Source organism: Wyeomyia smithii, chromosome 1 (assembly GCF_029784165.1).
Source record: "Wyeomyia smithii strain HCP4-BCI-WySm-NY-G18 chromosome 1, ASM2978416v1, whole genome shotgun sequence".
Taxonomy (NCBI): domain Eukaryota; kingdom Metazoa; phylum Arthropoda; class Insecta; order Diptera; family Culicidae; genus Wyeomyia; species Wyeomyia smithii.
The window spans coordinates 18,922,341-18,938,047 of NC_073694.1; the positions used below are offsets into that span (position 1 = coordinate 18,922,341).

The window sequence follows — 15,707 nt, forward strand, 5'->3', positions numbered from 1 at the left end:
ATAAATTAAGAAAATGTTCGAAACTTAGGCTCACAAACAGAATATTTAAAGGCAAAAGAATCAGAATAGAAGAAGTTTCCAATTAGGTACAAATCCACTGAAAAATGTTTCTTAAAACCAACACTGATGATGATAATAAACTAGACTCAGAATCATCACTGAATGATTATTAATGGTAAACCTGTCGCTAACAGTCAGAAATTTGAAGCAAAAAATTAATAATTATAAAAAATAGTTATAAAAACAATTCAACAGGGCAAAAACAAAACTGATTTCAGTGGTGTAATTTGGGCTACGGAATCAATCAGGGGAGCGAAAAGACATTTGTCTGTATTAGTAGCAAAAAAAAGGCAAAACACATGCTTCTGGGTTGTAACGTAATAGTTAATGAAAAAATACCATATGAAACGGTATTCCACATTGATTGATGGCACAGGAAGGCAATTTCAGCCAAAAACTTTCAAAATTTGTGAAATTTTTTTGAAAAAATCTACCAAACAATGTTTTTTCATAATGTTTTTGGAATTCTACGTCATCACTGTTAACAGAAAAGAAGCCCTTTAAACCTGAGATTCAAACCATCTCCGTGCCTTTATATATTTCATTGCCTCTGAATGGCCCGCATTTTCTCCCGATTTTAATCCATTGAACATCAGCATTTTGGGGGTTCATGCTAGGAAAGCTGAGTAAAGTAAAACACATGACTTTGGATACTTTCAAGAGCCGTTTGATGAAAATCTGGGATGAAATGCCGACTGAAGTCGTGCGTGTGGCTTGTGATAATTTTGTGAAGCGTTTGCGGACCGTAATCAAATGCAAAGGCGAAAGACTTTGATTGAATTGATTCAACTGTAACTTTACTACTTTTTCATGATAATAGAAAAAAACCAGAGAAGAAATATTTATCTGCTCTATTTTTATGACATCAATAAAGTGTATCACTTCCACGGTGACATCCTGTACTTATTATTACAAGGAAAAAAGAAAACCTTGGAAAAAAAATCATCAAGGTGCTTGGAAAATGATTCAAAAAAAAAAATAACTAAAAATTGGGTTAATGTTATAGTTCGTACCTATTGATAATGCACTATTGAAACAGGAAAAAGAAAAAATATTTCCCTGTTATCCGAAATCCCGATTCAAGCAAAGAATCGCCATAGAACAGTTTTGAAAAACCCATAAAATTAATTATCCCAAATTAGACTAAGTAATTTATTGCAGATTATAGCAGATTCACTGAAAGAGAGCAAAAATTGAAAGCAGAACAAGCTCAGAAAATATAAAATAATCTTTTGAGGATAGGAACAAAACTATAAATACAAGTGTTATAACCGAAAATAAAAAAAAAGATAAAAACCAAAACAAATATTTTTGACGTGGAAGACGAATTCCACACCGGGAAAACGGATTTTCACTTCGCTTGGGACTCTAAACAGGGCTTATTAAATTTAAAATATCTACAAAAAGCTCATGAAGGTGTGGAAAAATTCACAAAAAAATGATGTCTCTTTGAGCTCAAGAACAAATTGGGCTCCGAATCAAAAAGAAGATTTAAAAATAAACTGATCGAAATTAATACTTATTTTATTATAATAATTTATAATGTTAAGTGTTGAAGGCCAGAAAATGATGAAAAATGGAAAAAATAACAATAATGTCTCTGCGGATGATGCGTTCCAAATTTGTATGGGCCCGCGTAAGAAAGACTTGAGTTAAAAACATAACGGAGAAATGTTTGAACTTCGTATGAATATCATAGTGTCAATCTAGAGACCAAAATACAATACAGTCGCCGTTCGATAACTGCAAGTCTTTTAACTGCAACGCTTTTTAACTGCAAGACCGATAACTGCAACAACTTTGCAGTTATCGGACCGCAATCCGTCAAATCTGAAGTCGAAGTCATATTTGACATTGAAGTGACAAATCTCGCGGGGGGATTCTAAATGCATTCGAAAATGAAAATTGTTGAATCTCTAGAAACATTTCAAAAGGACTTTTTCATTTTTCTCGAATTTTCTCGATTTCGTTAACTTGTTGTCTCTTCATTCTAAATGGGAGATTATAGATCTCCACTATTAATCAATGAAGCAAAATCACCATGTTATGTGATTCACTTCCCGTAATTATTATAAGAGAAAAAAAAATTTCCTTGTGCATTGTTTGGCTAGCTTTCCCTACTCAGTGAGGCAGTGCATAGTAGATCACAAACAATATTTCTCGCGTAATTTTTCAAAGCGACCTATCTAACATTGAGAGACTCTCTTCGTTTACTTTCTCTTTGATCAATAATAATGTTTTTTTTTATATTTCATAACACTCAATGCATAGTAAGCAAGACAGTATTACTATCTCTCGATTAAGGGGAAGAAAGCTTAGAAAATATATATAATGACGACGTAATTAACGAAACAAAGTGAGAGATGAGAGAATCTGTCATTGTTACTTAGGTCCCTTTGAAAAATTACGCGAGATTTTGTGACCTAGCGTTGAATAGACCATTTTAAGACAGGTGTCACGGGTCCTGCTGACGTTGAAGTTGCTTTTACTTGCGTTATGTCACCGGTTCCGAGCTTTCTGTCAAAATTTCATTCGTGAATTGAGTTCAGAAACGTCTCGTAAAATTTATCTTCGCCTACATATTGGTTTTTAAAAGTAGTTACTAAAACGCAATGAATTATGATGCGGAAATATGACTATCAAATTGATTAATCAAAAAGCTTGCCTATTTTAATTTTCTGCTATTTTTTGCCACTATTCCATAAAAAAAAAACATTTCAACATCATTGAAAAATTGAAAACAAAAATGGTAGTGACGGACCCCCCTCTAAATTTTGGCGTGTGTCAAGTGTTGCAGTTATTGAACGGCATTCGATAACTGCAATGTAAACATGTTGCAGTTAGCGAACGACGACTGTATTTGAAATTTTCAGTTTTTACACCAAAAATTTTGATTTTTTAGGAAAACGGATACACATATGATTACTTTCGGCCTGAAACGGCAATCGTGATTGAAATTAGGTCTGAAACCGTTTGTTTCTTGGTGTAACAACACGAGGACTACACTTTTGCCCGGTAGGTTTTTTTTTCACTTTCCGGACTACTCGCCAGTGGACACTGTGGTGTACTTCTGCATTTTCTCTGTAGAGTGATTCACCCCTCTTGTTTCTATCAGATGTGGGGTGAGCTGGAAGTGTGTTTGTCTCTCTGTAAGTTGGTTGAGACACTTTGGAGTGGAGAAAGAAGCAGTGTGGTGAAAGCATTTGCTACACGCAGGCATATACTGAAAGGGAAGAGCGCGGTGAATTTTTTCTCCGCTCTTTCCACATACTGTGGAGACTGACAAGCATGCCAGCGTCCGAACGTAACTCCGTTTTCTACGTCGAAGACAAATTCGGTGATGTTCGATGAGAGGGACTCCAAAATCTGCTCCAGGGCATGATACTAAGGCTGCTGCTGCTGGGCCGCCGTCTGCTGTACAAGTTGGACCATCTTGAGAATCATATATTCTCGGTTGCAGCTGCTGAGCAACTCTATCTTCTGCCACGTTCGTGGATTCTTGAGATCCTCGTCGCCAAAATGATATGTCCTGAGGTTTGAATGAACTTAAGAGTTTTTACTAAAGAACATCTATTTATTTTCGAGATTGGACAAAGAATAATCAAATTTTCCACTCTGATGTCAAGGACAACTTCTCACTGGTTGCTTTGATGTAACAATCACTAAACACTAGTATTTATTTCTATTTTTCAAAATACCATTTTTTACTTCTAAAATTTTGAAGAGCTTGCCCTCCCCCCTATTGTAGCAAGGCCATGTTAACGGTGAAATAGAAAAAATCAGCAGAGTATTGCGAAGAAAAAACACATTGAAATAGCGGTTGAACGGAAAATAATTCGTCAGATTCAGAGAGATTAGTCTGAAATCTAGAGCAAAAGATCGCTGTTAACTCTATATTTAACCTTAAAGTGAAAAAAAAAACTCGACTTTAAAAGACTGTTTTGAAATTTAAAACTGAAGAAACAAAGCGAAGAATAAAAAATAAATACAAAACAAAAAATTTACAAATCGTTCAAGCTTCAAAAACTCAAGAGGAATATAAAGGTATAAAAAAACAATAAAAATAAACAGTCCTTTAAACTGAGAGCATTCAAATATGTTATGTTAAATCATTGAAATTTAGGTAGGAGTATTGACAATGCATTTTTAACAACAGATTGGAACAACAAGGCCAGAAAAAAGCAGAAATAAAAATTGATCAAACAATACTCTCGATTGTCAAAATTTGCTTCTGGAAATTGAAAGTTCAGGCTTGCCAAATATGGTGCTCAAGCCTAGGTAGCGACAAAAAACGAACTCTAAATCAAGCTCAGTATCGAATTGATATAAACGTTTCTGAACCCGAAAAATTGAAAAATGATAATGTATCCCGAAATAAAGGTCCTCATCCATGAATACATTTCTAAATACAAGAAAAAAGCAAAACATACAGTCCTGAACATGACTAAGGCTTACTAATAACGCCGCCAGTGACCAAGGAAAGATTGAAAAAATAATATTCCAAACTATTAGTAAAGCGGGCAATGTATGCAGTTTGCGAGGATGCGAAAATGAACGGGAATAGAAGGTGTGACTTTTAGGCTTAGAAAAAATTTTCCCTCGTCCAGACGGGACTCGAACCCGCAATCTCCGTTGATTGGAGATTGCGGGTTCGAGTCCCGTCTGGACGAGGGAAAATTTTTTCTAAGCCTAAAAGTCACACCTTCTATTCCCGTTCATTTTCGCATCCTCGCAAACTGCATACATTGCCCGCTTTACTAAAACTTAAAATGTGAGTCATATGACAAAAATGAAATTAGTTCGTAAAGTAATTCCAAACTATGATCGACATCGTTGACAATCGCATTGAAACATAAATTAAGAAAATGTTCGAAACTTAGGCTCACAAACAGAATATTTAAAGGCAAAAGAATCAGAATAGAAGAAGTTTCCAATTAGGTACAAATCCACTGAAAAATGTTTCTTAAAACCAACACTGATGATGATAATAAACTAGACTCAGAATCATCACTGAATGATTATTAATGGTAAACCTGTCGCTAACAGTCAGAAATTTGAAGCAAAAAATTAATAATTATAAAAAATAGTTATAAAAACAATTCAACAGGGCAAAAACAAAACTGATTTCAGTGGTGTAATTTGGGCTACGGAATCAATCAGGGGAGCGAAAAGACATTTGTCTGTATTAGTAGCAAAAAAAAGGCAAAACACATGCTTCTGGGTTGTAACGTAATAGTTAATGAAAAAATACCATATGAAACGGTATTCCACATTGATTGATGGCACAGGAAGGCAATTTCAGCCAAAAACTTTCAAAATTTGTGAAATTTTTTTGAAAAAATCTACCAAACAATGTTTTTTCATAATGTTTTTGGAATTCTACGTCATCACTGTTAACAGAAAAGAAGCCCTTTAAACCTGAGATTCAAACCATCTCCGTGCCTTTATATATTTCATTGCCTCTGAATGGCCCGCATTTTCTCCCGATTTTAATCCATTGAACATCAGCATTTTGGGGGTTCATGCTAGGAAAGCTGAGTAAAGTAAAACACATGACTTTGGATACTTTCAAGAGCCGTTTGATGAAAATCTGGGATGAAATGCCGACTGAAGTCGTGCGTGTGGCTTGTGATAATTTTGTGAAGCGTTTGCGGACCGTAATCAAATGCAAAGGCGAAAGACTTTGATTGAATTGATTCAACTGTAACTTTACTACTTTTTCATGATAATAGAAAAAAACCAGAGAAGAAATATTTATCTGCTCTATTTTTATGACATCAATAAAGTGTATCACTTCCACGGTGACATCCTGTACTTATTATTACAAGGAAAAAAGAAAACCTTGGAAAAAAAATCATCAAGGTGCTTGGAAAATGATTCAAAAAAAAAAATAACTAAAAATTGGGTTAATGTTATAGTTCGTACCTATTGATAATGCACTATTGAAACAGGAAAAAGAAAAAATATTTCCCTGTTATCCGAAATCCCGATTCAAGCAAAGAATCGCCATAGAACAGTTTTGAAAAACCCATAAAATTAATTATCCCAAATTAGACTAAGTAATTTATTGCAGATTATAGCAGATTCACTGAAAGAGAGCAAAAATTGAAAGCAGAACAAGCTCAGAAAATATAAAATAATCTTTTGAGGATAGGAACAAAACTATAAATACAAGTGTTATAACCGAAAATAAAAAAAAAGATAAAAACCAAAACAAATATTTTTGACGTGGAAGACGAATTCCACACCGGGAAAACGGATTTTCACTTCGCTTGGGACTCTAAACAGGGCTTATTAAATTTAAAATATCTACAAAAAGCTCATGAAGGTGTGGAAAAATTCACAAAAAAATGATGTCTCTTTGAGCTCAAGAACAAATTGGGCTCCGAATCAAAAAGAAGATTTAAAAATAAACTGATCGAAATTAATACTTATTTTATTATAATAATTTATAATGTTAAGTGTTGAAGGCCAGAAAATGATGAAAAATGGAAAAAATAACAATAATGTCTCTGCGGATGATGCGTTCCAAATTTGTATGGGCCCGCGTAAGAAAGACTTGAGTTAAAAACATAACGGAGAAATGTTTGAACTTCGTATGAATATCATAGTGTCAATCTAGAGACCAAAATACAATACAGTCGCCGTTCGATAACTGCAAGTCTTTTAACTGCAACGCTTTTTAACTGCAAGACCGATAACTGCAACAACTTTGCAGTTATCGGACCGCAATCCGTCAAATCTGAAGTCGAAGTCATATTTGACATTGAAGTGACAAATCTCGCGGGGGGATTCTAAATGCATTCGAAAATGAAAATTGTTGAATCTCTAGAAACATTTCAAAAGGACTTTTTCATTTTTCTCGAATTTTCTCGATTTCGTTAACTTGTTGTCTCTTCATTCTAAATGGGAGATTATAGATCTCCACTATTAATCAATGAAGCAAAATCACCATGTTATGTGATTCACTTCCCGTAATTATTATAAGAGAAAAAAAAATTTCCTTGTGCATTGTTTGGCTAGCTTTCCCTACTCAGTGAGGCAGTGCATAGTAGATCACAAACAATATTTCTCGCGTAATTTTTCAAAGCGACCTATCTAACATTGAGAGACTCTCTTCGTTTACTTTCTCTTTGATCAATAATAATGTTTTTTTTTATATTTCATAACACTCAATGCATAGTAAGCAAGACAGTATTACTATCTCTCGATTAAGGGGAAGAAAGCTTAGAAAATATATATAATGACGACGTAATTAACGAAACAAAGTGAGAGATGAGAGAATCTGTCATTGTTACTTAGGTCCCTTTGAAAAATTACGCGAGATTTTGTGACCTAGCGTTGAATAGACCATTTTAAGACAGGTGTCACGGGTCCTGCTGACGTTGAAGTTGCTTTTACTTGCGTTATGTCACCGGTTCCGAGCTTTCTGTCAAAATTTCATTCGTGAATTGAGTTCAGAAACGTCTCGTAAAATTTATCTTCGCCTACATATTGGTTTTTAAAAGTAGTTACTAAAACGCAATGAATTATGATGCGGAAATATGACTATCAAATTGATTAATCAAAAAGCTTGCCTATTTTAATTTTCTGCTATTTTTTGCCACTATTCCATAAAAAAAAAACATTTCAACATCATTGAAAAATTGAAAACAAAAATGGTAGTGACGGACCCCCCTCTAAATTTTGGCGTGTGTCAAGTGTTGCAGTTATTGAACGGCATTCGATAACTGCAATGTAAACATGTTGCAGTTAGCGAACGACGACTGTATTTGAAATTTTCAGTTTTTACACCAAAAATTTTGATTTTTTAGGAAAACGGATACACATATGATTACTTTCGGCCTGAAACGGCAATCGTGATTGAAATTAGGTCTGAAACCGTTTGTTTCTTGGTGTAACAACACGAGGACTACACTTTTGCCCGGTAGGTTTTTTTTTCACTTTCCGGACTACTCGCCAGTGGACACTGTGGTGTACTTCTGCATTTTCTCTGTAGAGTGATTCACCCCTCTTGTTTCTATCAGATGTGGGGTGAGCTGGAAGTGTGTTTGTCTCTCTGTAAGTTGGTTGAGACACTTTGGAGTGGAGAAAGAAGCAGTGTGGTGAAAGCATTTGCTACACGCAGGCATATACTGAAAGGGAAGAGCGCGGTGAATTTTTTCTCCGCTCTTTCCACATACTGTGGAGACTGACAAGCATGCCAGCGTCCGAACGTAACTCCGTTTTCTACGTCGAAGACAAATTCGGTGATGTTCGATGAGAGGGACTCCAAAATCTGCTCCAGGGCATGATACTAAGGCTGCTGCTGCTGGGCCGCCGTCTGCTGTACAAGTTGGACCATCTTGAGAATCATATATTCTCGGTTGCAGCTGCTGAGCAACTCTATCTTCTGCCACGTTCGTGGATTCTTGAGATCCTCGTCGCCAAAATGATATGTCCTGAGGTTTGAATGAACTTAAGAGTTTTTACTAAAGAACATCTATTTATTTTCGAGATTGGACAAAGAATAATCAAATTTTCCACTCTGATGTCAAGGACAACTTCTCACTGGTTGCTTTGATGTAACAATCACTAAACACTAGTATTTATTTCTATTTTTCAAAATACCATTTTTTACTTCTAAAATTTTGAAGAGCTTGCCCTCCCCCCTATTGTAGCAAGGCCATGTTAACGGTGAAATAGAAAAAATCAGCAGAGTATTGCGAAGAAAAAACACATTGAAATAGCGGTTGAACGGAAAATAATTCGTCAGATTCAGAGAGATTAGTCTGAAATCTAGAGCAAAAGATCGCTGTTAACTCTATATTTAACCTTAAAGTGAAAAAAAAAACTCGACTTTAAAAGACTGTTTTGAAATTTAAAACTGAAGAAACAAAGCGAAGAATAAAAAATAAATACAAAACAAAAAATTTACAAATCGTTCAAGCTTCAAAAACTCAAGAGGAATATAAAGGTATAAAAAAACAATAAAAATAAACAGTCCTTTAAACTGAGAGCATTCAAATATGTTATGTTAAATCATTGAAATTTAGGTAGGAGTATTGACAATGCATTTTTAACAACAGATTGGAACAACAAGGCCAGAAAAAAGCAGAAATAAAAATTGATCAAACAATACTCTCGATTGTCAAAATTTGCTTCTGGAAATTGAAAGTTCAGGCTTGCCAAATATGGTGCTCAAGCCTAGGTAGCGACAAAAAACGAACTCTAAATCAAGCTCAGTATCGAATTGATATAAACGTTTCTGAACCCGAAAAATTGAAAAATGATAATGTATCCCGAAATAAAGGTCCTCATCCATGAATACATTTCTAAATACAAGAAAAAAGCAAAACATACAGTCCTGAACATGACTAAGGCTTACTAATAACGCCGCCAGTGACCAAGGAAAGATTGAAAAAATAATATTCCAAACTATTAGTAAAGCGGGCAATGTATGCAGTTTGCGAGGATGCGAAAATGAACGGGAATAGAAGGTGTGACTTTTAGGCTTAGAAAAAATTTTCCCTCGTCCAGACGGGACTCGAACCCGCAATCTCCGTTGATTGGAGATTGCGGGTTCGAGTCCCGTCTGGACGAGGGAAAATTTTTTCTAAGCCTAAAAGTCACACCTTCTATTCCCGTTCATTTTCGCATCCTCGCAAACTGCATACATTGCCCGCTTTACTAAAACTTAAAATGTGAGTCATATGACAAAAATGAAATTAGTTCGTAAAGTAATTCCAAACTATGATCGACATCGTTGACAATCGCATTGAAACATAAATTAAGAAAATGTTCGAAACTTAGGCTCACAAACAGAATATTTAAAGGCAAAAGAATCAGAATAGAAGAAGTTTCCAATTAGGTACAAATCCACTGAAAAATGTTTCTTAAAACCAACACTGATGATGATAATAAACTAGACTCAGAATCATCACTGAATGATTATTAATGGTAAACCTGTCGCTAACAGTCAGAAATTTGAAGCAAAAAATTAATAATTATAAAAAATAGTTATAAAAACAATTCAACAGGGCAAAAACAAAACTGATTTCAGTGGTGTAATTTGGGCTACGGAATCAATCAGGGGAGCGAAAAGACATTTGTCTGTATTAGTAGCAAAAAAAAGGCAAAACACATGCTTCTGGGTTGTAACGTAATAGTTAATGAAAAAATACCATATGAAACGGTATTCCACATTGATTGATGGCACAGGAAGGCAATTTCAGCCAAAAACTTTCAAAATTTGTGAAATTTTTTTGAAAAAATCTACCAAACAATGTTTTTTCATAATGTTTTTGGAATTCTACGTCATCACTGTTAACAGAAAAGAAGCCCTTTAAACCTGAGATTCAAACCATCTCCGTGCCTTTATATATTTCATTGCCTCTGAATGGCCCGCATTTTCTCCCGATTTTAATCCATTGAACATCAGCATTTTGGGGGTTCATGCTAGGAAAGCTGAGTAAAGTAAAACACATGACTTTGGATACTTTCAAGAGCCGTTTGATGAAAATCTGGGATGAAATGCCGACTGAAGTCGTGCGTGTGGCTTGTGATAATTTTGTGAAGCGTTTGCGGACCGTAATCAAATGCAAAGGCGAAAGACTTTGATTGAATTGATTCAACTGTAACTTTACTACTTTTTCATGATAATAGAAAAAAACCAGAGAAGAAATATTTATCTGCTCTATTTTTATGACATCAATAAAGTGTATCACTTCCACGGTGACATCCTGTACTTATTATTACAAGGAAAAAAGAAAACCTTGGAAAAAAAATCATCAAGGTGCTTGGAAAATGATTCAAAAAAAAAAATAACTAAAAATTGGGTTAATGTTATAGTTCGTACCTATTGATAATGCACTATTGAAACAGGAAAAAGAAAAAATATTTCCCTGTTATCCGAAATCCCGATTCAAGCAAAGAATCGCCATAGAACAGTTTTGAAAAACCCATAAAATTAATTATCCCAAATTAGACTAAGTAATTTATTGCAGATTATAGCAGATTCACTGAAAGAGAGCAAAAATTGAAAGCAGAACAAGCTCAGAAAATATAAAATAATCTTTTGAGGATAGGAACAAAACTATAAATACAAGTGTTATAACCGAAAATAAAAAAAAAGATAAAAACCAAAACAAATATTTTTGACGTGGAAGACGAATTCCACACCGGGAAAACGGATTTTCACTTCGCTTGGGACTCTAAACAGGGCTTATTAAATTTAAAATATCTACAAAAAGCTCATGAAGGTGTGGAAAAATTCACAAAAAAATGATGTCTCTTTGAGCTCAAGAACAAATTGGGCTCCGAATCAAAAAGAAGATTTAAAAATAAACTGATCGAAATTAATACTTATTTTATTATAATAATTTATAATGTTAAGTGTTGAAGGCCAGAAAATGATGAAAAATGGAAAAAATAACAATAATGTCTCTGCGGATGATGCGTTCCAAATTTGTATGGGCCCGCGTAAGAAAGACTTGAGTTAAAAACATAACGGAGAAATGTTTGAACTTCGTATGAATATCATAGTGTCAATCTAGAGACCAAAATACAATACAGTCGCCGTTCGATAACTGCAAGTCTTTTAACTGCAACGCTTTTTAACTGCAAGACCGATAACTGCAACAACTTTGCAGTTATCGGACCGCAATCCGTCAAATCTGAAGTCGAAGTCATATTTGACATTGAAGTGACAAATCTCGCGGGGGGATTCTAAATGCATTCGAAAATGAAAATTGTTGAATCTCTAGAAACATTTCAAAAGGACTTTTTCATTTTTCTCGAATTTTCTCGATTTCGTTAACTTGTTGTCTCTTCATTCTAAATGGGAGATTATAGATCTCCACTATTAATCAATGAAGCAAAATCACCATGTTATGTGATTCACTTCCCGTAATTATTATAAGAGAAAAAAAAATTTCCTTGTGCATTGTTTGGCTAGCTTTCCCTACTCAGTGAGGCAGTGCATAGTAGATCACAAACAATATTTCTCGCGTAATTTTTCAAAGCGACCTATCTAACATTGAGAGACTCTCTTCGTTTACTTTCTCTTTGATCAATAATAATGTTTTTTTTTATATTTCATAACACTCAATGCATAGTAAGCAAGACAGTATTACTATCTCTCGATTAAGGGGAAGAAAGCTTAGAAAATATATATAATGACGACGTAATTAACGAAACAAAGTGAGAGATGAGAGAATCTGTCATTGTTACTTAGGTCCCTTTGAAAAATTACGCGAGATTTTGTGACCTAGCGTTGAATAGACCATTTTAAGACAGGTGTCACGGGTCCTGCTGACGTTGAAGTTGCTTTTACTTGCGTTATGTCACCGGTTCCGAGCTTTCTGTCAAAATTTCATTCGTGAATTGAGTTCAGAAACGTCTCGTAAAATTTATCTTCGCCTACATATTGGTTTTTAAAAGTAGTTACTAAAACGCAATGAATTATGATGCGGAAATATGACTATCAAATTGATTAATCAAAAAGCTTGCCTATTTTAATTTTCTGCTATTTTTTGCCACTATTCCATAAAAAAAAAACATTTCAACATCATTGAAAAATTGAAAACAAAAATGGTAGTGACGGACCCCCCTCTAAATTTTGGCGTGTGTCAAGTGTTGCAGTTATTGAACGGCATTCGATAACTGCAATGTAAACATGTTGCAGTTAGCGAACGACGACTGTATTTGAAATTTTCAGTTTTTACACCAAAAATTTTGATTTTTTAGGAAAACGGATACACATATGATTACTTTCGGCCTGAAACGGCAATCGTGATTGAAATTAGGTCTGAAACCGTTTTTGAGTAATGGAGAAAAGCAACTCTTGAAAAAAAAACGCCTAAAAAAGACCTTACTGTACCAAGAAATTAATTGCAAATTTAAAATGCCAATTGAAAAAAATGTTAGAAATATCCTAATTTTTCAATCGCAGAATATACCTTCAAAAAATTATTCCTAATAGAGCTCACGAGCTTCACAGAATGTTAGATGGGCCAGAAAGGAAGAAAAAGAACATGATTTTATTCTTAACCGAAAAAAAACAAGTCAAAAGCCAAAAAAGAAAATAGCTCATAATTAATGCAACAAAAAACTATCTATTCGCTATGTTTGCGAGATAGTAACGAAACTCAAAAAAAAAAAAATATTAAGAGCAATTTGAAGCCAAGCCTGTGTGAGAATGAATTGAAACCGAATTGATAACACAATTTTGTTACAGTAACAACTTAATTGAGAACAATTGGAAAGTCAGTTAAATTTGTCAAAATTGAATAAAGATAATAAAACCACTTTACATACAAATAGAGCACTAGAAGCTTGGGACGAAAATTATTTCAAGTTACACATTTAAAATTTCTATTGATTTAAACTTCTTAGTTCTACTCACCACATCGTATCCAACATCGTAATGGGTTCCCCTGGTGTACAGGATCGGAATGGCCTGGCGGCGCGGGATATTCTTGATAGACGGAGTCATCCTGCTGGATTCACTGAGGGATGAACAATAAGTATCGGATATCAAACACTCAACTCAGCTGGGTTCCTCACAAGCAACTCACAATGCAGTCCCTGAGGGAGGGTTCGAGTTTCACACTTCTTCTGCTAGACTAGAGCTCGCGCACGATTGTATAACCACCGATCGATCGATCGATTTTGTACCCTCCAGCACTAAGCTAATCGAGTTAGGCAGCAGTACAAAAAACAGCAGTAAAACAATAACGAACAATTTTTTCCTACACAGTATATGAGAGATCCACCTCGGTCGAGAATTGCAGCGCGACTAAGCCTAAAAAGTACTCGCTCTAACCGCTTTATACTATTGGATGGTAGAAAAGACGGAAAAGTGCTCGACACGATCGATGATAGGGTTTTCAAGCTGTGGTAACGATGTAACGCTCGACAAGTACTCTCTCTATCTTCATGAACCAAGCGTTTTAGTAGACGATTTGAATACTATTGCAAGTACCTACAACTCAATTCGCCAGGGGGAAAAATTCCGCGATATCCTAACTGCTGGTGGTCTAATGCTAGACTTAGAACCCTCCGACCGTTGGGGGATGTTTTTAAATGTTTTCTCACCCTGTGCGATACTGTTTATGGTTTATGGCTCGCACCATTAGTATTGCTACTTAACACTGCGATTAGCATTAGCGAACCGAACGGAAACGCGCGCTCCGCGCGGTTTCGATTCGTCTCAGCGGGTGGGTGGAGAGCAGTATAATATATTATCGAGAACAAAATCAGTTTAACATTTTACCCCATGTATCTCGTCCAGAAGTTTATCGGAAAATCGCCTTCGGCTCAGGTGGATTCAGCGATCGGTTGAATCGGCGAGTCTTCCTCGGATCTGCTGGTTTACACTCTGAATCATTCAATTCCGGCGGAGCGCCGCCGTTCTCAACTTTTTTGACAGCCACACGGAACCGTTTAGGCAATGTGGCCGGTCGATTATTTTGATTGAACAGATAAGCAGAAAAACACTAGACACTGTGTGGATACAGACAGTCGTCGATGCGTGGCGAAGACAGGGTCACAAACACAAGCGCTAGAAGTTCCCCCGCGATGCGGAAGATATACACACTATTTTGCAGTTCGATGCACTTTAGTCTAGTCTGGCTTTAGGAAAACGGCTGATTCACGTAATACTTTCCAACGACAAAATCCACATCTGTTATGCATGTGCCCGTTACCATGCCGACAGCTGTGTGTGGGTCATGCTTTCGACGCACGCAATGGAGCAAATTAAACGCAGTTATTTTTATTCTGCCAGAATGACTAAACTGTCGAAAAATGGCGTTAAAAAGGATAAATTGATGCAAATAATAGCTGACCTTTCAAAAACACCGATTTTTTTTTCCTTTAAAATTTGGAGGCCATCTTGGGTGTAAGATAATAGCAGGACTTCCGTTTGGAAGGGGATTTAGCCAGTTGAACTTTTGAAATCTTAAAATGAGCTGATAAATGCATACAACTTGTTTTGAATATCACATGACACTTGATGGCTGATTAAAAAAAGTAAGCATCCTGCTAACCGTTCCTTAGGATTATAGAAAACTGAGATTATGATACGATCTAGTAAATTTTATAAATTGAGCATATCCATGCCATATAGATTTTTGGGTAATTTTTCAAAAAGGTGTGTGCCGTTTAACACTCCGACATACCTAGATAACGCATTTAGTTATTTGAACATTTAATGCTGTTTTATATAACCTTCCGCGTGGTATAATCAGAAACAGTGCCCAGAATCTCTACAAAACTTAAGACACACAATACCCGGAAAACATGTCAGACCGAGCCCCCTAATTTATTGAATGTTCGCGGTTACTTGAATTCGTCGATGCATAAGCCTAACCCAAATTGTTTTTTTTAACGTACAAACATATTGACACATTGACACATGAACCAAATAAACCAGGTAACTATTAGAATGGGGCCAGTAATTAGATTTCTATCAAACAACGAATTATTTTTTGTGACAATGGTGTTGGGTTTCAGTTGCAAAAATTTGCTGTCTTGATAAATGTATATAACTCGATGTCTAGACAGATCGAATTACATCCAGTTTTTGTGTGAATAATATCAGAAGGATTTTGTAACTAGTTCGAGAAATTTGCCTTCAAAACTTATTGTTTCATTATTTTATTATT

General features: G+C 35.3%; 1 protein-coding gene across 3 annotated transcripts in view; it reads right to left on the bottom strand.

Moving 5' to 3' along the window:
- LOC129724208 (beta-alanyl-dopamine/carcinine hydrolase) overlaps positions 1-15,707 on the bottom strand; it is an 81,188-nt gene that overhangs the window by 52,616 nt on the left and 12,865 nt on the right. The window contains exons 1-2 of one of the 3 annotated variants that reach the window (XM_055678930.1): positions 13,606-14,054; positions 13,445-13,547 (exon numbers count right to left, since the gene is read on the bottom strand). In XM_055678930.1, the coding sequence (XP_055534905.1) occupies positions 13,445-13,534 (90 nt within the window). In that variant the 5' untranslated portion in view covers positions 13,535-13,547; positions 13,606-14,054. Of the gene's footprint in view, positions 1-13,444; positions 13,548-13,605; positions 14,055-15,707 lie in introns of those variants that run through there. The other 2 variants (XM_055678921.1, XM_055678913.1) reach the window with 2 other exon arrangements.